Raw genomic sequence first — 27,134 nt, forward strand, 5'->3', positions numbered from 1 at the left:
ACATTTACACCTAGTCCCTAATTATACCTTCCTTGCATTTGTTGAGCTCTCAAGAATTCTACCATTTTCATGCACTCTAGAATAGACACCATGCAGAGCATACTGTTCTATAGCTCATGCACTCTATAATAGACACCATGCAGAGCATACTGTTCTATAGCTCATGCACTCTAGAATAGACACCATGCAGAGCACGCTGTTCTATAGCTCATGCACTCTAGAATAGACACCATGCAGAGCACACTGTTCTACAGCTCATGCACTCTAGAACAGACACCATGCAGAGAATACTGTTCTATAGCTCATGCACTCTAGAATAGACACCATGCAGAGCATCCGGTTCTATAGCTCATGCACTCTAGAATAGTGCTGCATTAACCTTTTAAATACCATGCCACAAGTTGGCATCATGATTAGGAATTGTCTCCCTTGCTACTCTAAGCTTCCTCGATAAGTTTTGCTATGGATACAGAAGTTGTGTAGAGATTGATTAGTTTATGATATTATATTAGTAGATTTACCAGCTTACAGAAATATTAAAAGTATTGATGTAAGTGTAAGATGCAATAGTAGCTCAACACAGAGATTCTTTTTCAAGAAATTAGAAACAGAAAAAGTTGAAATTTCGTTCAACAAAATTTTTCAAGTTGAAAGAAAAATTTGTTTGATGATTCGTCAAAACTGTTTACTTAGTAGTAATGGAGAACATTGCATGAGAGTATAGAAAGAGAGATGACTCCCAAGCTCATTTTCCCACAACTTCTTCATTCTGCGCTGACCTCACTGACTTCATTCAAACTCTAGGTTAGTGGGACAAAAGCGGTAAGGGGAATAACAAGGTACTTAGTGTAGCCTTAGTAAACTTTAGAAGAAATACCGCTAGCTGATGCTCCTGATAGATAACCTAACATAAGATGGACAGATATCTCAGGCTCATATTTCAGTACAAACCTTTTTGACCAACAAAAATTTGGAACTATGACTGCAATAGTAATGCGCGTGTTTGATTATATGATGAGTTGGCAGTCTTATAATATCAATTAATAAAATAATAATATGGTAATTAATCTTTAATTAATAACGTATTAATTAAAATTTGGTTATATATCAAAATATATTAATGTTGATATGTTACTATTGTTTTTAAAATTGTTAATAATGTTACCATCATTTTCAAGCGTTTTACCGTCATTTTCACCTGACAGGAGCAGACCTATATTTGCTTAAAACAGAGCTGTCACGATTGACTAACAGCCAAGTACTCCCCATATTATAGATTATACTAATGTTAGTATGTATATTTTAGCATAGTCATAGCATAGATTTAATTTGACAAAGTTTGGATTAGGTTTACAATTAAGTTCATGGCTATTTATGATTTTGGCTTCTTTTGTTATTGAAAAGTTGGTATGAAGGATTTTTAAAAATTAGTCGAACGCGTATTTTTGGTACCAATTATTCAAATACATCAGTTGGTCAAACAGCAGCGATTAAATCTATTCACAAACTGACTGTAACGGCTGAAATCTACTAGCAGTTTCGTGTACTAGCGGCTTGTGCCTGTCAATTCGATCAAGATAGTTGGCAGGTTGCCAACAAGTAGAGAGAGCTGAGCTGTAGAGAGACAAGGTAGAAGGTTGAATACCTCAGCAAGCTACTCAACCTATTATAGTCTGTGATATTAGTGTCGTCTCCCTGTGCGCTGCTGCGAATACATTGTGTAGGGTATGCTACCCATTTTTAACCCTACTAACGACAAATATACCAGCAGAGGTATCCTAATCAGGCCCATAGGCTATATATGTACTCTTCTGTCCTCATTACTTAGCATATAGCCTGCAATCCTCACTGCTGCTTGAAATGCATAGCCCTTAGTCTAATCTGTTGACCTGTTTGAACAGCCTCCAATTCTGATGCTTGTGGGTGTATATAATTAATAGTAGTTGTACATAACCATTGGTCTTTAGTATCAGAGCTAGTGAATAACCTGTACAAACCACTAATCAATATAATGTCAATAGCCTGCAATCCTATCCTATCTAATGATCAGGGTGCACAGCTTACACTCATGCATACATCTAGCTGTATGTAATGTAACCTGCACCCCCCTAGCTAACAGCCATTGCATATAGCCTCTGATCCCATCTACTGCTTAATGGCTGATATTTATCACAGTTGTCCGCCACTGTCTCCTTGGAGAGTCGTTATCAGCAATGTCATTATTATTGTTTTCATTCATATTGTTGTATGTTGAAAGTTGGTATGATTAGCTATATTTCAGCCTGCTTGTCTGGCTTATTGGTGGGCATCTTTAGACAGGTTGAGGGCTAAACGGGTTACAACTGCTTTTCAGAAAAGCAAACTCTATTTATAAAGGTTGACTTGCAACAAAATTCGCATTACAGTTATTTGGTATCAAAAGATTCATCATGTCTTACTCTGTTGTGTGGTAAGTGCCAAATATGTGGAAATGTGATTACAAGCTCTTAAAAGCTCAAAAACGAAAAGCCGCCGTAGATTGGAATCCGTTTATTTCTCTGACGTAGTCATTACATTTGGTTATTGTCTGGTCACGTGATGTTCTCACGTGAATTGAAAGGCCAATAAAAAGCTATATATATAAAAATTATCGTAGTACTAGTTTATGACAAACACTTCGGGTTTTACCGAAGACCCCGTATCAAATATAGATGCTCGCTACTTTACAGTTTTGTTTCGGCTTGATCTAATCGTCAAGTCGTAATCTGATCATGTGACCCAATACTTTGCAAATAATTTTTGCAGCACTTTTCGATTATCACAGGTGGCCAACAGGGTCATCATGATTATCAGACAATGATATGTACTCCTTCGAGCTAAGGTTAAAAAGTTTAACAAATTTTTACTGTAAGTTATAAGATAGCGGTGCTAAAAGTGACAGCATTACAATGACGATAAAACAGATGCGTAAGAACAATAGACATAGTTTTATTGAATACGTGAAGTATATTTGTGAAAATATTTTGACGAATGAGATTGCACGAAAGTGTAAACAGAAACCATCTTGTAACAACTACGTCCCATTTGAGCCGTTTTGGAAAGAGAATCCAAACTACGGCGGTCTCGGGTGGCTGCGATTAACTGCTCATTTTTTAGCTTTTAAGAGCTTGTAATCACATTCCCACATACAGTATTTGGCACCTACAACAAGACAGAGTAAGACATGGTGAATCTTTTGATACCAAATAGCTGCAATGTGAATTTTGTTGCCAGTCAACATTTAAGGATTATCCTTAGACTGGGTAAATAGGAATACATTTGGCTGATTGACAAGCAATTGAGCTTCAAACTGACACAAGCAATTGAGCTCCGGATCAAAGAGTCCCACGTGTTTGTCGAGACATAGTCGAGCGTGGCCTGTTCATAGCTAAGATAGACTTGTTGCGCTGAACCCTAATACCGTACTTGCTAACGTCGGGCACTTTGTAACTCCCCCCCATGTTATCATCGCTCACATTTGACAAGCAAAGCAATAAAGTCTTAACCAAATCAAACATTTTCCTTTTTTCCATCAAACATGCTTGGTCAGTTTTGCACACGAATGACGATCAATAGAGACCAGAATTAACACAACACCTGTGATAACCAATAGAGACCAGAATTAACACAACACCTGTGATAACCAATAGAGACCAGAATTAACACAACACCTGTGATAGCCAATAGAGACCAGCATTAACACAGCACCTGTGATAACCAATAGAGACCAGCATTAACACATCACCTGTGATGACCAATAGAGACCAGCATTAACACAGCACCTGTGATAACCAATAGAGACCAGCATTAACACAGCACCTGTGATAACCAATAGAGACCAGCATTAACACATCACCTGTGATGACCAACAGAAACCAGAATTAACACAACAACTGTGATAACCAATGGAGACCAGAATTAACACAACACCTGTGATAACCAATAGAGACCAGAATTAACACAACACCTGTGATGACCAGTGGAAACACGAATTAACACAACATCTGTGATGACCAACAGAGACCAGAATTAAGACAACACCTGTGATAACCAATAGAGACCAGAATTAACACAACACCTGTGATGACCAGTGGAAACACGAATTAACACAACATCTGTGATGACCAACAGAGACCAGAATTAACACAACACCTGTGATGACCAACAGAGGCCAGAATTAACACAACACCTGTGATGACCAATGGAAACCAGAATTAACACAACACCTGTGATAACCAATAGAGACCAGAATTAACACAACACCTGTGATGACCAGTGGAAACACGAATTAACACAACATCTGTGATGACCAACAGAGACCAGAATTAACACAACACCTGTGATAACCAATAGAGACCAGAATTAACACAACACCTGTGATGACCAGTGGAAACACGAATTAACACAACATCTGTGATGACCAACAGAGACCAGAATTAACACAACACCTGTGATAACCAATAGAGACCAGAATTAACACAACACCTGTGATGACCAGTGGAAACCAGAATTAACACAACACCTGTGATGACCAATAGAGGCCATATTTAACACAACACCTGTGATGACCAATGGGACCAGAATTAACACAACACCTGTGATGACCAATGGGACCAGAATTAACACAACACCTGTGATTACCAATAGAGATTAGAATTAACACAACACCTGTGATAACCAATGCAGACCAGAATTAACACAACACCTGTGATAGCCAATGCAGACCAGAATTAACACAACAACTGTGATGACCAATAGAGACCAGAATTAACACAACAACTGTGATGACCAATGGTAACCAGAATTAACACAGCACCTGTGATGACCAACAGAAACCAGAATTAACACAACAACTGTGATAACCAATGCAGACCAGAATTAACACAACACCTGTGATAACCAATAGAGACCAGAATTAACACAACACCTGTGATGACCAGTGGAAACACGAATTAACACAACATCTGTGATGACCAACAGAGACCAGAATTAACACAACATCTGTGATGACCAATACAGACCAGAATTAACACAACACCTGTGATAACCAATAGAGACCAGAATTAACACAACACCTGTGATAACCAATAGAGACCAGAATTAACACAACACCTGTGATGACCAGTGGAAACCAGAATTAACACAACACCTGTGATGACCAATAGAGGCCATATTTAACACAACACCTGTGATGACCAATGGGACCAGAATTAACACAACACCTGTGATGACCAATGGGACCAGAATTAACACAACACCTGTGATGACCAATGGGACCAGAATTAACACAACACCTGTGATTACCAATAGAGATTAGAATTAACACAACACCTGTGATAACCAATGCAGACCAGAATTAACACAACACCTGTGATAGCCAATAGAGACCAGCATTAACACAGCACCTGTGATAACCAATAGAGACCAGCATTAACACATCACCTGTGATGACCAATAGAGACCAGAATTAACACAACACATGGGATGACCAACAGAAACCAGAATTAACACAACACCTGTGATGACCAATAGAGAACAGAATTAACACAACACCTGTGATAACCAATGCAGACCAGAATTAACACAACACCTGTGATGACCAATAGAGACCAGAATTAACACAACACTTGTGATGACCAATAGAGACCAGAATTAACACAACATCTGTGATGACCAATAGAGACCAGAATTAACACAACACCTGTGATGACCAATAGAGACCAGAATTAACACAACATCTGTGATGACCAATAGAGACCAGAAAAAACACAACAACTGTGATGACCAATGGAAACCAGAATTAACACAGCACCTGTGATGACCAATAGAGACCAGAATTAACACAACACCTGTGATAACCAATAGAGACCAGAATTAACACAACACCTGTGATAACCAATAGAGACCAGAATTAGCACAACACCTGTGATAACCAATAGAGACCAGAATTAACACAACACATGTGATGACCAACAGAAACCAGAATTAACACAACAACTGTGATGACCAATAGAGAACAGAATTAGCACAACACCTGTGATAACCAATAGAGACCAGAATTAACACAACACCTGTGATAACCAACAGAGACCAGAATTAACACAACACCTGTGATAACCAATAGAGAACAGAATTAACACAACACCTGTGATAACCAATAGAGACCAGAATTAACACAACACTTGTGATGACCAACAGAGACCAGAATTAACACAACACCTGTGATGACCAATGGAGAACAGAATTAACACAACACCTGTGATGACCAATAGAGAACAGAATTAACACAACACCTGTGATAACCAATAGAGACCAGAATTAGCACAACACCTGTGATAACCAATAGAGACCAGAATTAACACAACACTTGTGATGACCAACAGAGACCAGAATTAACACAACACCTGTGATGACCAATGGAGAACAGAATTAACACAACACCTGTGATGACCAATAGAGAACAGAATTAACACAACACCTGTGATAACCAATAGAGACCAGAATTAGCACAACACCTGTGATAACCAATAGAGACCAGAATTAACACAACACTTGTGATGACCAACAGAGACCAGAATTAACACAACACCTGTGATGACCAATAGAGAACAGAATTAACACAACACCTGTGATGACCAATAGAGACCAGAATTAACACAACACCTGTGATGACCAATAGAGACCAGAATTAACACAACACCTGTGATGACCAATAGAGACCAGCATTAACACAACATCTGTGATGACCAATAGAGACCAGAATTAACACAACACATGTGATGACCAACAGAGACCAGAATTAACACAACACCTGTGATGACCAATAGAGAACAGAATTAACACAACACCTGTGATGACCAATGGAGACCAGGATTAACACAACACCTGTGATGACCAATAGAGACCAGAATTAACACAACACTTGTGATGACCAATAGAGACCAGAATTAACACAACATCTGTGATGACCAATAGAGACCAGAATTAACACAACACCTGTGATGACCAATAGAGACCAGAATTAACACAACAACTGTGATGACCAACAGAAACCAGAATTAACACAACACCTGTGATAACCAATAGAGACCAGAATTAACACAACACCTGTGATAACCAATGGAGACCAGAATTAACACAACACCTGTGATGACCAATGGAAACCAGAATTAACACAACACTTGTGATAACCAATAGAGACCAGCATTAACATAACACCTGTGATAACCATGAACCTAGAGCAAGCCTAAAAGATTTCTCATTTTAACATAAGGAGAACTCCTGGAAAGGTGTACTTTGTTGCATGTAAAATAACTGCAGCTTTGAAAATCCTTGCGCAAGAAACGTCTGTTTCCTGCTAAAATTTTTAGCCAAATTTTTCTATCATTTGTGTTGAATTATCCTGTTTAAGACGTGCCTGATTCCACCCGCTTAATCAATGAATTCATAAATAAGCTTAGCATCTTATGATTGCCGCAATAGACAGTCTACCTGAAGATCCGCCTTGTTTTCTCATTTTTTTGATTGCTGAAGCTACAATGTATTAAAACTTTCTTCATAAGTAAGAAGTCACAATCAACTAGATGGTGAGAGAATGTAAAGCTCGCATCTCCAAAAGCCTAACAAAATCACAGGCCATAAATAATTGGCAGATTGTTGTGTAAGCATTAACAACAAAAAAACATAGTAGTATTTTTCTAAACAGCCTCAGAACTGTCTCACTTGCCAGTAGACTACACTTCTCAAAGCTTAGCTATGAAAGATTGACGCCTGAAGCGAATGCGGGCAATAATATATTTCAAACAGCTATGCGAGAGCTTCTCCACTATGTATAACATGTCAAGGTTGATTTAGAACATTTTGCATTGTTTGATTCTCTTTGGCTAATCCCGTTTGTAATTGGCTTTATACCGCCACAGTAAACACGTTGTTTAATAACTGTTCTTTGAGATTTCTAAAATTACAATATTATAAAATAGGTCATAACTGCAACAGCGGATATGCAGCCAAAGCAAGAATTTGTAAACAAAAATTAATAAAAAGTAGCATGCTAGTTGTTGAGATTGTCTAGCCTGTGGACCAAAAGTTGAGCCTTAGTTTGAAGGAAAGTCAAATCAACAATGTAGTAGTCAACCTAAAATGAAGAAAGGATCGTCAAGCGAGAATTGACCTGCAGCTTTGCTGCCAACTCATTGCCACGATGCCGCATGCCAAATATCAGTGGCCCATCGGACTAGTACAGACAGGGGAGTTTGATCAAAAACTATGGCAAAGCCTTCCTCAGCTGGCCAAATTTTTAGGTTGTGATTTAGTAAAGCTATCCAACATCATCGCGCTAAATAAAATATTCATCTCACTTCAGGCTCAATAATGCCATACTCGGTGCTATAGAGTAATTGATATCTCGTTGATTTCTCATGTTTTTACGCAACGATGTAATTATTTATGTTGAGTGGAGGGAAAGCAAGGACTGTCGTTAGCCATAGCGAGTGCTGTCGATAGGCGAAACCGCACTCTATTATATAGAGAACCGTTGCTTGTTAATACTGGTGATTAGAGAGATATGCTTTAATGAAAGGAATCAATAGCCAGATGAATAGCCCCTGTCTACGGACTTTGACAGTGCGTCTATCCGAATGCAAACAACTACAGTCTAGTTGTCAATCTGAGCTGAAAAGAAGGCAACATGACAAATATTAAGAAACAAACAATATCTTGATATTTCTTCTTTCACCGCTACACAGGTATGTAAACCTTTCTACGCTTTACTTTATGATATAATTAGGTAAACCAGTGGAAATGTCCGTATTATAACAAAATATTCGTAAACTGTATAGATATCTGTGGAATTTATAACTGACTTCTTGCGACATAGTTGATGGCTGTTCATGGCTACTCGTTGTACAACACTTACTTGAACAGCGCAGATAAGAAGGCTCGAAGAGATAAGTATTGAAAGAGTTTTATTGATCAATTTATTTGTGCCTTGCTTAATCTTGCCTTCTCTTCAGCGTAATGGTTTGATAATAATTAGGTTTGCTGCTAGTATCAGATAGGATAGGTGTATAGTCATCAGATGTGAACACACATACACTCATACACACGAAAACACATTGACAGACCGACACATAGATAGACCGACACATAACACGCAGAAACGCACGGATACACGGACACATGAGCACACGGACACATGAGCACACGGACACACGAGCACGCGAGCACACCAGCATACGGGTACACGGAAACACAAGCAGACAGACAAACAGACACACGAGTGCACGGGCACATGAGCACACGAACACACGAGCACACAAACAGACACACGGACACACAGAAAGACATATGCACAAACACACTCAGATACAAGACAAACAGACATGCAGACTCACGCTCTCTGTTAGAAACTCAAAGGTATACACGCTCATGCTGACTTCAGGTTAGTAAATATTGACTGATCTGCTGCCGATCTAGGCTCTTTAGTATAAATTCTGTTATCTTTTCATTTGTGTCCAAACAATTAAAGCCATTTTATGATATCATTTTGTACAATCAGTGCTGTTTACAAATGCGTGGACGTAAGATCCTGTAGCAGAGTTTGTCGTAGTTTAAATCTTTTGAAGCAATTTTTTACTTTTTGTGAACTGTTCAACTTTTTACCGAAAGCAGGTTTCATTTTCATATACTTTAGCTTTACAGGCAGCACTGCCAAATGTAAACTGTTAGTTGTGGTTCTAATTGTGACTATCGCTGCAGATTTGTCGCTAAATATTAGTGACATCACACCATTTTTAAACTCTTTATTCATCCCAGACTCTTTTAGTCCTGACATTCAAGTGTAACCCTGAAAGTTAGCATACCCAAATTCGTTGATAATGTCATATAAGGTTACATTTAGAGGCTCTTCAGAATGCTGTTGAACTCACATGACTTTGTAAAGAAACAAACCTTTTGCTTTTTGAAAGGTGTTCATTTTCTTGGACAGGGTTTAGTTTCTTGTTTATTTTCTTCATAGCTGCTAGTTCCTGCAATACCTATCATATGTTTTGTTTTTAAATTGATACATAAAGGAGGTATCTATAGTATAGGAGGTATTTATAGCAGCCTTTGTATTAGAAATGTCTGTTTTCATTATAGTTCCGTTCGAAATAGCCAAAGTATTATTCAAGATTATGAAAGGTGACGAGCGCTCTCAAACCAAACGTGACTTAAATCTTTGTTTTGTAAAGACTTGCTAATCGTATTGATCAAGGTCTCAGTCATTGTGCGCTTCATTTCCTGTGACTCGGCTTATAGTGGACTCGCAACATTGTTGCATTAACTTAGTTTGATTTCTTATTTAAAAGATAGTTAACTATCCAGTCAGGAAACGTTAAATGAACTTCACAGCCATGACAGAATATGGCACAATTCTCAAATCATAGAACCTTCTTTCAACTCGTACATTGCAATACCAAAATGGTTATTACTGAGGCATCAAGTACTCGAGAACAGATTTTTAGGATCGACCACAATAGAAAGATGGCTTTATTGAAACTAGTCCAGGAAGGAGGATTTGTTACAAGAATCAACCTCCGCTAGCTGATTCGCTACCACTATTGTCTACCGCAAGCTGATTCGCTAGAACTATTGACTACTACAAGCTGATTCGCTAGAACTATTGTCTACCGCAAGCTGATTCTCTAGAAATATTGTCTATCGCAAGCTGATTCGCTAGAAATACTGTCTATCGCAAGCTGATTCGCTACAACTATTGTCTACCACAAGCTGATTTGCTAAAACTATTGTCTACCACAAGCTGATTCGCTAGAAATATTGTCTACCACAAACTGATTCGCCAAAACTATTGATTATCGCGAGCTGATTTGCTACAACTATTGTCTATCACAAGCTGATTCGCTAGAACTATTGCTTACCGCAAGCTGATTCGCTAGAACTATTGTCTACGGCAAGCTGATTCGCTAGAAATTTTGTCGACCACAAGCTGATTCGCTATTACTATTGACTACCGCAAACCTGATTCGCTATAACTATTGACTACCGCAAACATAATTTGCTACAAATATTTGTAACTGTCCAACATGTAAAAACTTAATATGAAGGCATTGCTGCATATGCCATTGTTTGCCATCGATGCATGCACAAATGTTTGGCACAAGCTGTCAATGACATCAGTGCCAGTTCTTCGAGTGTCAGTATAGTTGTCAGTGGGTAATTATGTTTGCTCCGACCCCTTATTTTGCTTTTTTAAAGATTACCCTCGAAGGTAAGACTAGTGTTGAATTCTTGCACAATAAAAGAAAAACAAGGACAAATGCTAAAAATAGTTTTTATTGTCAACTTATAAACTTTTCAGTATATTTACAACGAGTATGGATATTGCTGAAAGGCAGTTTCTGTGTGTAAAACCATAGACCTATTAACTATACAGTATAGTTAATAGGCCTATGGTCTAAAACCAAAAAGATTACATAAAATAGTTTAAAAGTGAATGCTTGTTCTATGCATCGCCATTCAAATATCGGTGCTGGACATTTTTTGTCCGAATACCCTAAAAACTTTAGGGACCTCTGTACACAATAACATCGGTCATGTCGCTGAACTTGTGTACATGTATCTGCATACTGCAATGAGAAGGCAATGATGATTCATTAGCCATTTCCTATCATTACCTATGATGTGCTGTTAACTGTACAGGAATTTAAACTAGCTATCGGCCTTTAAAATTTAGGTTTTCACTTAGCTCATAACTAAGCAACTAGATTTGGTTCCTAATTATCCACCTAGACTGAGTACCTAAATCAACAACTAGATTTAGCTTTTAACTATCTAACTAGACTGAGCTCCTAAATCATCAACAAGATTTAGCCTTTATTTCTTTAACTAGACTGAGCTCTTTATTCTTCAACTAGACTGAGCTCCTAACTTTTCAATTACACTTGGTTTTTAAATCAGCAACTAGACTTAGCTCATAACTCATCCTCATATAGACTTAGCTCCTAACTCAGTACCTAGATGTAGCTTCTAACTAAGCTATTAGACTTGGCTCTTAACTTAATAACTAACAAACCTAGCTCTTCTCATAATCTCCAAGTTTCCATTAGGTGACGTTATGTAGAAGGTTTGGTAATGTATTGAGCAACCTGCTGAGCTTCCATATAGAGATGTTGGTCGACATAATATAGTAGAAACACAACCATTGATACATAGGATAGCAGTTTTTGTTTCAAGGATGAATTAGTCTATTTTGCGTCAATAAACCTTGAACGTATTTCCAAAATTTTGTCTTTTTTGTTTCCGTGATAGGAAATTACCATTCAACTTGATTGACATCATTCTGTACAGAGAGTGCAATGGTGTTGTATCGATCACATAAGTACATTAGTTGACTCACTAAAATAGGTTGTGTGACAATTCATTTAAGACTCTCGTCCCTGTTCAGACATAAAACACAATTGAATCTTCAGCGTTTGTTGTCGACAGTATACAGCAAGAGTATACAAGTTGTGTGGTAGGTATGGCATTGGAAATAAAATAAAAAATATCAATAATTGTGTTGCCAAGAACACAACTAGCCAATCAAAATGAAGCAAAAAACATAAATATCTAGCCATGCATTATACTGCTTCATGCGGCCGTGCATTAAAAAACCTTTGCAGTGTTTTGATTTTCATTGGCCATCATGGTTAGGTTTTGTCCTAATTTTATATTTGGTATGCGCCATTATCAGAGGTTTAGAGGTTACCAATTGAATACTGCCAAAACAGGAAAAATTTAAAACACATTTTTTGATGGTTTCATCTAATTATTAGTTTTTCTGCAGATTATCCGGTCTGTCGGTGATCTCTAGATGTCATCCTCACAAAGGTAACCTTGAACAACTGCTGACAATGGTGAGTGGATGCTACTGGGTCTCAACTAACCTTGTTCAACTTCAACTGTCATTCACTCTTGACAATTATTTAGCTAGAAACAGTTGGTGATGCATTTCGTATCCAGCATTCAGACTGTAGCTCTATTGTTTAATCTATTGTTTTATCTACGTTCATTAATTAAATAGATTTCTTTGTTTTATTCAAAGGCTTTAGTCAGTAATGTTTACTGAATTTCATTATATAGGATGACATGTCTCAATGCCTTCAGGCAGGGCCTGACTTATCTACCCCAGCCTACGATACACACGTAGTGAATACTATCAAAAGATTACAATGCATCAAGCAGGTAATTGCTACAAATAACTTACTAAAATTCTACTTTACCTGCGGCACATTTTTTCAGTCTACAGGTAATGAACTAAATATATGTTGTTATTGTCACATGTTTGTACAATGCTCGAAGTGTATATCGCTAAAGTTCTCTGTAGCTAAGCAAGGGGGATCAGGAGACGTGGCTAATATGTCCCTAACTTCCAGGTCTAACTAGAAACTGTTTAGATAAGGGAACGGTGCAGACTGCCGTCTGAGATAAGTTTCTTTTACAAATGGAAATGGGTTCTAACATAGTTTAAAATGTCTTACACAAAATAAATATACATTTAACGCATACAGTGGTGTGCAAAATAAACTGGACTCCTTTGTTGGAAAACGAAATTCTCATTTACAACATTATTACTCCTTGTAAATTTAGTCAATAGTCATAAATTATATATTAAATTAATCCTTATTTTGTCTTGATTTCAAATACAAAAACCAAACAACTATAAAATTATGTTTGTAAATAATTATGTAGGCTGAAGTCTGAACAATTGATTTTTTAACGGTTGGATATACATTTTTATTTGCTTATTTCAAGATATATACCTTCAGATTAATTTAACATATAATTTATGGTTATTGACTAAATTCCCAATAAGTAATAATGTTGTAAATGAGAGTTTAGTTATCCAACAAAGGGGTCCAGTTTGTTTCGTGCACCACTGTATTTTAAACATAGGGGTCCACTGTATTTTAAACAAAGGGGTTCACTGTATTTTAAAAAATATTTACTTTCATTCTTTGAACTTAAGGATTTTTTGTAATTATTCGGTATGAAGCGTGAATTGTTTGACTAGTGAAAGTTTTACATTTTCACAAATTTGTTTCACAAAGCGTTTGTTACAAATGATTAATGAAATTTATTCTTGCTATCTTTTTATGTTTATCATTCAAGTAGAATGAAACACGTTGTGATTTTAAACTATTTGTCTGAATTATAGCTCTAGTAATAACTCTATACATTTGATGCGCGGGTGTTATTGGTTGTTGTTGTTGTTATTGCACCCAATTCTCCAATGGCCACCGGAATTACAGTTGTTCTCATATGCCAGCACATATAAATCTCTTCTCCAAGTAGGAGATATATGTAGATCTATTGGTATTAAAATGAATTTTTCTCAGCAAAAGCGCTTGGGCTTATTAGGCACTTTGTTAGCACTTCTGATTGCTTTATTTTGAAATAATGAAACATTTCTCTCATGAAATGCCATCCTCTAACTTGCATTTCCCCCCAATTCTACTAACTAATAACACCATGTTACTATACAATATATTATGTCATCACCCATATCACTAACATTTACTAGATTAGTAATAACGAATGACCGTATTAAAGTGACAGACTGATAAACATTTTGTAAGTTCGGAAAATAATGAAAAAACATCAGAAAGATTTGCCCACTTTTATGTAAAGCATGTAGTTTCAATTCTAGCGGTATTCTTCACTGACAGATGCCCAGCAAATGAGTGGTACAAGTGTATAAATGGTACCTTGGCAACACTAGCAGAGTGTACGAATGACCCTTTAGCAACACTAGCAAAGTGTACGAATGACCCTTTAGCAACACTAGCAAAGTGTACGATTGGCCCTTTAGCAACACGGAAAAAGTGTACGAATGGTCCCTTAGCAACAAAGGCAAAGTGTGCGAATGACCCCTTAGCAACGCTAGCAAAGTGTATGAATGGCCCTTTAGCAACACGGGCAAAGCGTACTAATGGCCCGTTAGCAACACGGGCAAAGTGTATGAATGGCCCTTTAGCAACACGGGCAAAGTGTATGAATGGCCTCTTAGCAACACGGGCAAATTGTATGAATATCTCTTTAGCAACACTTGCAATGTGTACAAATGACCCCCTTAACGACACGGGCAATATTCAAAGTTGCGAAAGAGTAGGGCCAGAAATCTCTTGGCTTGGGTCAAAGGTATATCAGGTAACACTGCAACTCGAAACCAAACTCGAATTCATCTTGTTTCAATCTCTTAAAAATAGAAACTGTCGCTCTCATTAGCCAAAGACTGGTTGTATCTTTGGATAGTTACCATCTATTACATTTGCATTAGATAAAATTACGGGCATTCAACAGAATTTCACCAGAGCTGTGTATGGCTACATGTACAGTCTCACCAAAGCAAAATTGTCAACATTAATTAACATTTTTTCAAAAAAATTGAAACGACAACTCCTCTGTATTTGTATACATGTTAGCAATTTGCCGTTGTACATACGTATACATAAAATAGATATATATGTGGTTGGTTTTTTACATTACTACTCCTGTGCAACTTTTCTAACTTACTGCTCATGCCGAGTTTGACATGCGTCATCGACAATCCTAGATATCTCTCAAATCAGATAATCCTAGATATCTCTCAAATCAGATAATCCTAGATATCTCTCAAATTAATTTTTTATGTATTAATTTCTTAGCATTATTCATTATATTTATTTATAGTATTCTGTTTCACCAATACATCTACTGATCCACAATGTATCAGCCCAAAACAAATAGTAGCCTTAGCATTGATGTCAGCTGTTTTTAACAGCTGCTGCCTATAGAGTTCTCTCTAGTAACCCTAAAATACTCGCAGAATTGCGCTATATCAAAGCAAATGCATCTACACTACCAACATGGTACAGTACTTACGAGAGAATGACTTCATTATCTATGGTATTTTTTGCAATGAGAACACAACTACAACACTTTACTTTGACAATAAAGGGTGTCCTCACATTCTATATTGGTGTGATGCTAAACCTAGATCACAGCAGGCTGTGTTTAGCAGGTATTATTTACATGTAAATGCGCTTATACTATCATAGTGATATCATATTGAGCTGTACAAGCTCATATTATATGATATCTATCAATTTATTCTATATTATATAATATCATATCATACTATATTGTATCATATAGTATCACATTATATTATATTGTAATAAAATATGCTGTAACACTTTTATAATGAAATAAATTTAAAGGAAACATTTTCTGTAAATGTATAATTATAATTACAATATATATCTGAGTACATTAATGGTCGCTGGCCATATTTTCAAAATGTGTCTTCTGGTCTCCAAAAAAATAGGTACTCGAAATCTTTTTATCTTTTTTAAAATAATTAGTTTGAGAACCTAAAATATAAAAAAGCTTGCATATAATACTATCCGATTAGACTGAGCTCCGAACTCAGCAATTAAGCTTAAACTAAGATATTGCTGTGGTTCTCTGTATACAATAGTGACCGAGGCAAGCTTGACATATCTATTTTATGATATCATAAGCGTATAAACAAATATTATCAGGTAAATAAAAAGCTGTAATGTTTGCTTGTTTTCTCTCGAATACTAAACACCGCAATGGTTATTTCTTTGTAAATTAACCACAATGTATTTGCTCATGCATAAATCCAATGTAATTGTTTACCAGTGCTTTTTATATGCGCCATTTGTCACGTCCGCTGTCAACAAAACCATCTCAGTTAGTTTCTGACTCTAATTGTCTTCCACATCCTGCTGGCCGATGATAGTTTTACTTATAATGTTACTAGTAGATGCTATTATATCTTACTTCGTTTTTAAAAATACCTGTTTATACTATTTGAAAGTGAACAATACCGTATCGTCTTTTTATACATTAAATACCTTACAAGCATTTACCTACAAGGTCAACCATGTAAGTATCCTTTAACCAGTTTAAGGCGTCGCAGAGCAGTGGAAGTTTGATGAACACAAATTTGATTATTTCCTGTCTGTGATTCAGCAAGTGATGAAAGCAACGTCGAACCTATTTGTGGCTTTGTAAATACGAAGAATGATTTCTCTAAATAGACAATTCTTAAACTATTTATTGTCCTAAATATTTTTTCTTAGTTGCTTACCTTAAAGCAGTCTACGAAGCAAACGTAATCTTTACTATAATAAGAGTCATGTCTGTCCATTTGTCCACAGCCAAGTTAAGAAAAATGATTGCGCCTGAATAATCAGATTCAAAGCCATGCAGGCTAACACTGCACCACTCTATCACCTTTTCTTATCTAAGAATATTTGTGCACGTACTTATTACTTAAAATTATTGCACTGTACGATAATTGCACCTGAATATGCAGATTGGAAGTCATGCTGGCTACCACTGCACCACTTCATCAACTTTTCCTAAGAATAATTGTGCCCATACTTATTACATATGACAATCTCTATGCCACACAGGATTGCCATACTAGTCATAACTATACTAAAACCTATGTCTGTCCATCCGAAGCCACGGGTAAGTAAAAAAATATTTCATCGCACAGGATTTGAACTCGGACATTTGGCTTGCAGCCAGAGGTGCAGCTTTCTACACTACTCAGTCATCTCTCCTAGACACTGGACAGCCAGGGTACTAGTAAAAATTAATTTTGACAGTAAAGACATCAGTTTAAATTATCGATGATTGTCTCATGAAAACTTTTATATTTATATGTTTTAGCCTAATTCTTATCTTTAAGGTCTCAAAAATGAAATGGCAGTTTCTAAATGCTGATTCCTCTGTCTTCGTTTTGTATGAGAACATGCTCTCCGTTCACTTAATACACGCTCAAAAAATGTGCATCTATTGCATTGCATTCATCTATAAACTAAACATAACACGAAATATCTTTTCACAAGTAGGCCAATGTGAGCGGTAGCCGACAGAATACACGCATCATTTGACTTTGTATCCCGAGGCCAAAAACTGTTGAAGTTAAAGAATGAAAGCGATTGTGGCAAGTTATAAGATCATTTGACAGTTAATGATTCGCAAAAAAGTAATAATTCTTTTGAGAAAATTATACGGGTGCAGCGCAAAGTGATCATAAACATCGTTTATATCTATTAAGGGTTATTAAACTCCCGTTAATTTTAACAACTGCCTAGAGACCTTATCAGTCGATACGAAGTCATAATGGCCGGACTTTATGATATCTCTTTATTCTCTCTCCTTTTTCATGAATGAGTATCGCATAGGGAGAGTATTATCACAAACTGCCCTCGATTGATATTTGACGCTAAAATATTTTTATGCGTGTAACGGTTTTCGTTTCTTGTTTTATTGCAACTAAAAAATTCTATAACAATAAAGTGCTATCAGATAAGCTACTAGATTCAATTTGATTTTGGTGGGTAGTAGTAAAGCTCTCAGGCAAATTATTAGCCTGAGAGACTATTATTATTTGCTTCTGATCTTGAAAAGTACCAGTGACTATCCAAACCCGTGTAGCGCCAAAGCCTTATACCGTGTATTGGCCTGAAAGATTAGTAATGGTTTCACTATGACTCAGGGTGGACAAGTTACTGTTCCAACCTGTGATAAGAATAAATCTATCTAAAATAGCATCTATTAAAAATGTACAAGATAATAATGATAAGAAAAAATCAGCAAACCTTTTCTAATTAAGACACCCACTGAATAGCAGAGCTATAAATTTCACCTGAGCTCCGAAAGATTGTGCCAATAGGTCAGGTCGACTAGGACGGCGAAATGAGGTAAAACTTTTATGAGGGAACAACTCCTCCTGCATCTTCAGCTGAATAGTGACATTTCTGTTTAAATTGGTCAAGGCACTGTTCAGTCTCAAAGCCATACATTTGTTACATGGAATGTTTGGGGCTCAGCAACCAGCAGGTCACTGGCTAGGTCAATGATATGGAAAATGTTATACGGTTTCAAGCCACTATTAAATTTGAACTGAGATGTCTAGCTGATACAAAGCTATTCTTGGTGCAAAGGCTATACATTGCTGGGCAATATTCTTTAGTCTTCAATCTCTAGCAATAACATCACATCAGGGTTTTTGCTATTCCTTTCAGGCGCTAGAAATCTGGTCTTTCAACCATGATTTAGAATATAAATTGGCATGAGCGCATCAATAAACTGCCAGGTAAACTAAATAAAACCCAGATTCAACTTCTACTTTCATACACGGCGACAGCAATTTACAGTGGTTCTATTGGTGATGCCAAAAGCATTTATTCCCACATGGTATGTTTAGTGGTTCGGGGCAAAACCCAGGTACCTCCTAGCGTTCCATGTACGATTCATGCTGATGTATCTCCATATGACTTCTTGCTTGTCAACGTTCTATGGTTGTACTCATATCAAGGCTGTTCATCTAACCTGTTTATCTTAAAATTGGAAACTCTATATAAATTGAATTTGATTACAAGTTTCTGGTAGCCTCTCATGATGTGAACTACTTGGTCTTTAGACTTAAAAAAGGCCCAATTGAATAATTGCCATATTCCATATCCCAGACTTCATAATTAATTCTAACCAATGAGTTATATATGCCGCTGTCAACCACAGACCAAAGTCAGCAGAATATTTTTATGATTATCACTCTCACTGTTATAGAAAGAACTTCAACGCTCTGGTTCATAAACCAGACAACATGAACCTATATATATGTTATGTTCAACAAGTAGGTCTATGGTTAGTACATAGATACAACCAGTCTGCCTGCATCTTTGAAAAAAAACCATTTAACAATTTACTTTATTGATTTTGTTGACAGCAAATTGCGCACGGACAGAACAATCAAGGAACATGTAGGGAATTGCTGGAATGGTGCTCTGATGTTCGGGCATTTACAGCGACCTTTGAACCGTATCTAATGGATTGCTTAGAGGTAATTGTTTGCTTGGGCATATCTGCCGCTCGCAAACAGTGATGGCTTGTACAATGCCCATCGATCTACTGTGAGCCAATGACCTCCTGCACCTACATACCTACAGATATTATTCAGACTAGGGGCAGTGAACCAATAAAGTCGTGATTGTCTTACCTTGCCTTATTGGCGAGATTACGTGCTGGAAGGGTACAACTAGGCAATGTTAAGGCAAGCGGAAAGCCAAGTGCGAGATTGCGGCTTGTTGAGTAGGCAGACAGTTCATGTAATGCTGGTGCAAGACCTTAGGCATACGTAAGACTGCATAATTCAGCAGAGCTCTTCGAATTATATTCACAGAATCACTCTTTTTACTATTGCAGTATATGAAATGCTACATATGACTGTTTCATTAGCTATTGCAGTGTGCGTAGGTGGTACAACAGTTGTAAATATGGATTCAGTATTATTAGAAATAAGCAAAATGGCTTCCCGCAAGAAGAGCAAAAACAGCATTCTAAATTCAACGCCCGCCTATGCAGTTAGCCTGTGATTTTAAATCCAACGTTTGCCTACGCAATTAGCCTATGATTTTAAATTCAACATCTGCCTACACGGTTAGCCTGAGATTTTAAATGACCTTTTTAGTTTGTTAAGGCATATTTATAAAATCTGTTTTTTGTCTCTGATACCAACTGTGGAATGTGCCGATTCTGGCCTAAAGAATAGTTAGACAGACCCTTGTTGCCAACGAGTCATTGAACGACAGGTAGACCATTCAACTTACGGTCGATGCGACTTACAACTGTTCTACTTTACGACTGACGAGTCGACTGTGTGTAGAGAACATGACCATTTTATCGGCCGTCAAACATACAGAATCAAAAGTGATATAATGACAGTTAAACAAACCGTAATGAATGCAATAAATAAAAATATATTTTGGTACATTTGAAACGGATAGAGGTCTTCGACTATTTTCTATATATCATAAAATTTAGCAAATAGTTCATCATTTGTACTGTAGTGTGTGGTGTTTGTCTTGAACCTAATAAATGTAAGCAGAAAAAACAGTACGGCTAGTGAAATGATATAAACCGTATAAAAATTTAAAAAGATGTACAAATTTTGTCGAATTTGTTAAAATGAAATAGTTAAAAAAACGTCAATAAATATGATTGAATCTGATTCGAGTGACAATACACAGCATAAAAAGACAACTTAGCATTTGGTCAACTTGCGACCAAATCCACAGATGACCAGACTGTAGAAACTCGATTAGATCACAGTGGATGAACTATCTGTATTAATTAATGTCCAAACCCCCATTAAAATTAAATTTTACCTGTTTAATCAAACCACAAGCTTTTCAAACAAATTATGAAAACTTTTACCACAAATTTAAAACGCTAGTTTCACTCCTTTGTGAATGCTTTATCCAAAATATGTCCGTTATGGTACTCAAATGGTGTGTGCTTGTTCGCTGACTACGAGACTCTTATAAAACAGTTGTAAAACAGATGTGAACTTTCTTGTTTTTAGTTAACTCAAAATAGTGCTTGAATATAGGCTTCCGGAACTTCTTTTTCCGGAGCCTTCATTCGTGAAGCCCAAAGTTGTCAACAGTTTGATAGGTGTAGCTAACAACCCTGTCAACATTTAGAAATCTACTCACTGCATTGTTATTGAAGGATAAATAAATAAATAGATTTCCTGCCACTGTTAGCTTAAGTTCCAACATACTGTCAGTCTGTAGGTAGTCACGGGTGACATGAAATAATGATGCATCTCAAACACCTTCACATTAAACTTTACTGTAACAACGTAACAACATTTGACAAAGCGTGTTGTTTCGCTGCTTGAAGGTACTTTGTCAAATGGTATGCATGCTGACGCTTGACACTCTCTCCTTGATTAGTGATAAAGAAGGTTAGGAGATACGTCTATAACCAGCTGGTTGTTCAACCGTAACCAGCAAGTCTGTCGATCATGAATGACAGAGAGGCACGGATCGCTTCATTGGCTATCCGTTCAAAATTATTAGAGCTATTTTTATCCTTCTACTCCCGAGGACAAAAACCTGAAAGTCATGCCGTTTACAAGCACACACGCCAGGATGTGATGTCATTTAGTATTCCACCGAGAATATGATAGGAACTTCCAATTTTTTAATCCGCACTTTTTCAAGGGTTTAGTCTGATAACCTCACATTGACCTTTGCCACAGAGCTTGAACTAAATAAGATGGCTCTTTCATTGAGGGTTGAATCGGTGTGCACATCATTGCGCAACTTTTACATATTCTCTGAGTAACTATATAAACACCCATAGAGGTATTTTATACTGATTCTAAATGGTAAACTGACCTTATATTTTCATAAATTATAAACAAGCAGACCACATGGCTTTGGATGGTAACTGATATGCGTAGAAGCATTTTGGTATAAATCTCATTAGATAAAAATATTGAGCAGATAAAAGCTTTTGCAAAAATTAATAAACGTTGAAAAAGAAATAGTTTTGAGCATCTGTTAGAGCAAGAACAAACTTTTAACTCGTAAGCTAAACCTTTCATTTGACCGAATCACATGCTAACTAGCATCATATAACCTTTGGCCAGCTAAATTAATTATCATGTTTCAATAGTCCCATAAGTTAATGAAACAAAGACATCATATTCATAGTCTATTAACTTTAGCGTTTATGGAAAAGCATCAACCTATGAGCTCAAACCCGCTTGTCATCAGCTGTGAATGACCGAACGCTTAGTTGGAGCAGTAACTACTAATCGCTTACCCGCGCCAGTCAACCAATCAACGCCTTTGATCTCTATACAAGGTCAACGGTTAGAGAGCTGAGTTGAAATTATATGCCTCATCACCTGGCAAGCACGCACGGCCTCGCTTGGACTCAGTGCAAAAGGTGATATCAGCATAACGTTTGCCTAGCCATTAGAGTCGTAGTTACTGGCTGACTCTGTGATTGAGAAGTTAAGAATTGAGTGCTGCTCCTTCAGGCAGCAAGTCTCAAGCAAGCTGCAACCCGTCTAGCCGGTGCACCTAGTCTAGGTGGTTAGAATTCTTCTGGCTTTTCGTTACTGTCAGCCAAATCTTGACTTTTCTTCGAACATCGCTTGGGTCGTTTATTTGATGGTGAGGGCTGCCGCCTTATGGAGGTAGATCATCGGACAGGATTAAAGCCCTCTGATGTTTGGCAATATGTTTAGCAATTTACACCGCTGCTTGATTCGCTACACATGATCGGCGCTTGTGCTGATGTTTCCTTCACGATATTTTATGCAACCATAATTGTTGTACACCGGCCCATTAAATTACAAGTTAAAGACTGGTCCCCTGGTTTATTTCTTTGTCAGTAACCTTCCATAAAGCACAAAGAATGTTCATCGTTACCTTAACAGAAACAGCCAAATAGAAGCCAGTGGTCCAAAAGTACTCCAGCATACTGACCTAGTGCAGATGCCATCAGACACATATGCCATACACTGCTCTCTGTAGGCTCCAGATAGCAAAAAAGAATAGAAATTGTTTACTGAGCAAAAACTTCAAAGTTATATTCGTGTGGCGAACTCTCTGATGCTATACGAACTTTGACTTTAGTTTGAATGCAGGAGAGCATTTACTACTATTTTTGTTTTAAAAATTGGTTTTATTATAAACTTATGAGAAGGCTCTCTTCCTTCATTTGACTTCGCCTTCAAGTAACTCGACTATTTAATAAATCAAACACAAAACGGCTGACACACAGTCCTTTTCTGCTTCGACGATTGACTTTACACATCTATACATTAGTAAACTTCATGAGAAGACAACTGTTTATATATTGTCGGCAATATGAGTACACCTGCGTTACCTACTTTTACAAAAGCTAAATTTTTTTGCAGGTTCTGAAGCAATGCACGCAGCATGAGGGTTTTGACCTTGACCTCAGTTATAGACTGATGTCAATCTGTTCAGCCAATGGGGACAAGTTCAGTAAACAGGCAGCAGGTAATGAGTAAAGTTCTAAAGCGTTTGATAGTGACTTCACAGTGTTGATGAAGTAGTTGGTCTAGTAGAATGAGTGAAACTAGTATCAAGCACTAGAAGGAATCAGATGAGACAATAGCTCGGGACGAGCGACTTTTGTTACGCCTGTCAAAGAAATGTTGTTGGTAAACTCTTGATGTCCTCTTGTTGTCTTGAACAAACACTGGTTGTTCAATTGACTAATCCTGTATTGTTTAGAAACTTTGCTGCATTCATTATGTAACCTCTATTGCCTACTATTCAGGAAACCCATTCATTGCTCATAGTGGTCAGGTGTTCCCGCACTAGTCACGCTTGCTAAAGGATGGTGCAAGATCTAGCATACTGCCATAGGTAGTCAGGTCTCTCTGTATGTACCGCTGTCTGCTGTCAGGTTTCCAATAGCCTCACTGTTTACCAATGCTAATGCGTCTTCATGTTTTGAAAAGAAACGTCGGTAATCTTGACATTTCACTGTAGGAGACCGTTAAGGAACTCGATAGTTCTTCTGCAAAAGCCTCTGATAGAAATCATTACTAATTAGCATGGGAGCCTTCTGAAACCCTTTTTGTTAGTTTTTCGAAAAAGAAAGTGGAGCTGAAGTGGCGAGTAGTGAAAAATTCGAGTTTTGCTAAGGATGGCCGTTGATGCAACATGGTCAGTTAGTTTATTGAAAAAATGGTTTCACAAGTTGGCATGAGACATGGCAGTTTATATGACTTGTTTACATTGTGCTGTGGCCCGCAAAATTATAAAAAAAGAACAACTAGGACTAATGAAAATTTACTGCTCTAGCTTGATTTCGAGCTATGCTAATATAAAAGTATTTGTAGTACTAAATGTTTTAGTACTACGAATACCAAACAGTCCGATTGACTGTGACAAGAGGTTGAAGCCAGAGCAGACAAGCGTAAAAGCAGTCGTTGTGACAAGAATAAGTTGTGGCAGGCACTTTCAGATTTTCAAAAATGCTCATAAAACTAATTATTTGACAAATTGCATGCGCGTTGGGTGCTGAGCGAATTAGGAAACACCTTATTATTTACTGTACTATTGAGGGCATGAGATGTTTGAACATGACAGAGGAAGGGAAAATAACACTAAAAACTAAAAAAATTGTCGCTCAAAAAATATTATTCTACACAAAAAGTAGAATTTTCACCGTAATAAAAGGTTTTTATTCACAGTCAATTAACTCATTTGGTGTAGTAGTTATTTGATAACTTTATATTTTTTAATTTAAAACTCCCATTTGAATAATGATTTAAGATTTTACTAGAAGTCAGCCCCTGTACGTATAATGATCTTAGACAATCACAAAAAAGCAATGATGCTATGAAGGGCGATCTATAAAGCTTCCGGAAATCTTTAGTCTATCTTTAGTTTGTGCGGTCGGTGTATGGCTAGTCTTCTTATGTTACAGCTATGAGTATTCTAAGCTCTCTGCGGGCAATGCCTTTAGAGAAACATTTTTAGATACTGTATCCTGAATAAAAGTCTGTTTACATGGGGAGATTTGGAAATGTGGTTCCTGCAGTCCATTGACCCTTAAGTATTCCGCCATAGCACATTCTTCGTGATACCATAAGTGAATAAGTCAAAAAATATGCAGAAAAATGGTCAAATATAGGGCCTACTTACATTTGTCATATTTTTCTTTTTTTATATTCAGCTTCCCAAAATATGATAAATGTACTTACATTTGTCATATTTTGGGAAGTTTTATATTATGAAATGAACAATAACAGCTATTTATGTTTTCTCGTGGCATGTTTGGAACTCAATTTGCTACAAAAGTCATGTCATCAAACATTTCAAATTAGGAAATAACAACAGTGCTAGTTTATAGAGACAAAATACCTCAGAATTCTTATTCTAAAATTGTGTGCAGTTTTCTTTCGTCTAATTTGTCATTTATTAGTTGATCTGATCCTTGGTGCAAACTAGGTCATATCTGTCTGATATTTGATTGGTTGATCTGATCCTTGGTGCAAACTAGGTCATATCTGTCTGATATTTGATTGGTTGTCAAAACCTTGGTGCAAACTAGGTCATATCTGTCTGATATTTGATTGGTTGTCAAAACCTTGCGGTTATTGGCTAGTGGTTAGCTCCTTCATGAAGAAGAGAACTTTTCTTGCCAATAAATCCTTTGAAGAGCAACCTTTATCTTATACCTAATACTGATAACATATATAAACATGTTGTATTTGAATAGTTTGTTCCAGTAAGTTTTCTATACCAGACATATGACTTGTTTTCTGATTTCTTTATATGGCAGCATACACACTGGTGCCCAATTTTAATTGAACTTGTACTAACTTTTTCTTTGGTGTTGTGAAAGCTCCAGCAAGAAAGCAAAAACCAGCAAATCTTACTGTTTCGGCACCTCTGAATTACAAATCATAAAGTTTTCTCCTCAGCATTTTTTGCCATGACAGGCGCTTGCCTAAACTAAACTATCTTCATCACACAGACTAATGGCTGTGTTGAAATATCTTTCATTTAAGTATACTACGCATTAGCCTGGGTTTCTTAGTTTTACGATGTATTGGTTTCTTTGTTTTTTCTGAAACTGAACCATTGAATAGCGCAACTTCATTGAACAAAAATTATAAATCTGCAATCTCTAGGTTCACAATGTAGACAAGCCTATAGAAAAGAGCAGACCATAGATTTTCAGAATGTGAGTCAATGTGATAAGTGACATAGAATGGAACTTTATTATTCTGATGAAAAGTACATGAGCAACATTTGTCTAAAGCTTTATATGGATGAAAAACTACCAACTTCAAGTGTAAATATTACTTCCACAGAACCCTTAACAAAAAACGTGCCTGAATCTAATGGCAAAACACAGAGTCTGCTTCACACGAACAACCGAAGCTCTAAGATAGCCACATTGCGAATGTTTGATTAGTATATTTATTTCGACGCCACACACCCACAATCTCAGGAATAAAAATGAGATCTTAAGAGAGTGATATTAATATGATCTAAGGCTATAGGCTAAGACCCCCAAAATTTTACTTTTGTATTTGCATTATATTTGGATTGTTCTTTTTCATTATAATTCCATATTTCTAGCATGTATCACAAATCACTCTTGCTAATAACATTGCTATTTGAATATCTTGGATGAAAACTGAATCAATATGGTGTGAGTGTATTAAGAGCGAGGTCAAAAGCAGTTGAAAACGAGAAAAA

At 36.9% G+C, this 27,134-nt stretch overlaps 1 protein-coding gene across 1 annotated transcript in view; it reads left to right on the plus strand.

Annotated features, from left to right (window-relative positions):
• Positions 1 to 8,757: 8,757 nt before the first annotated feature.
• The window catches only part of LOC137399038 (zinc finger MIZ domain-containing protein 1-like), a 50,597-nt gene continuing 32,220 nt past the window's right edge, over positions 8,758 to 27,134 (plus strand). The window contains exons 1-5 of the mRNA XM_068085177.1: positions 8,758 to 8,762; positions 12,842 to 12,911; positions 13,138 to 13,239; positions 19,811 to 19,924; positions 23,804 to 23,909. Of these exons, the coding sequence (XP_067941278.1) occupies positions 12,909 to 12,911; positions 13,138 to 13,239; positions 19,811 to 19,924; positions 23,804 to 23,909 (325 nt within the window). The 5' untranslated portion in view covers positions 8,758 to 8,762; positions 12,842 to 12,908. The remainder of the gene's footprint in view (positions 8,763 to 12,841; positions 12,912 to 13,137; positions 13,240 to 19,810; positions 19,925 to 23,803; positions 23,910 to 27,134) is intronic.

This window comes from Watersipora subatra, chromosome 1, assembly GCF_963576615.1.
Source record: "Watersipora subatra chromosome 1, tzWatSuba1.1, whole genome shotgun sequence".
NCBI classification, from domain to species: domain Eukaryota; kingdom Metazoa; phylum Bryozoa; class Gymnolaemata; order Cheilostomatida; family Watersiporidae; genus Watersipora; species Watersipora subatra.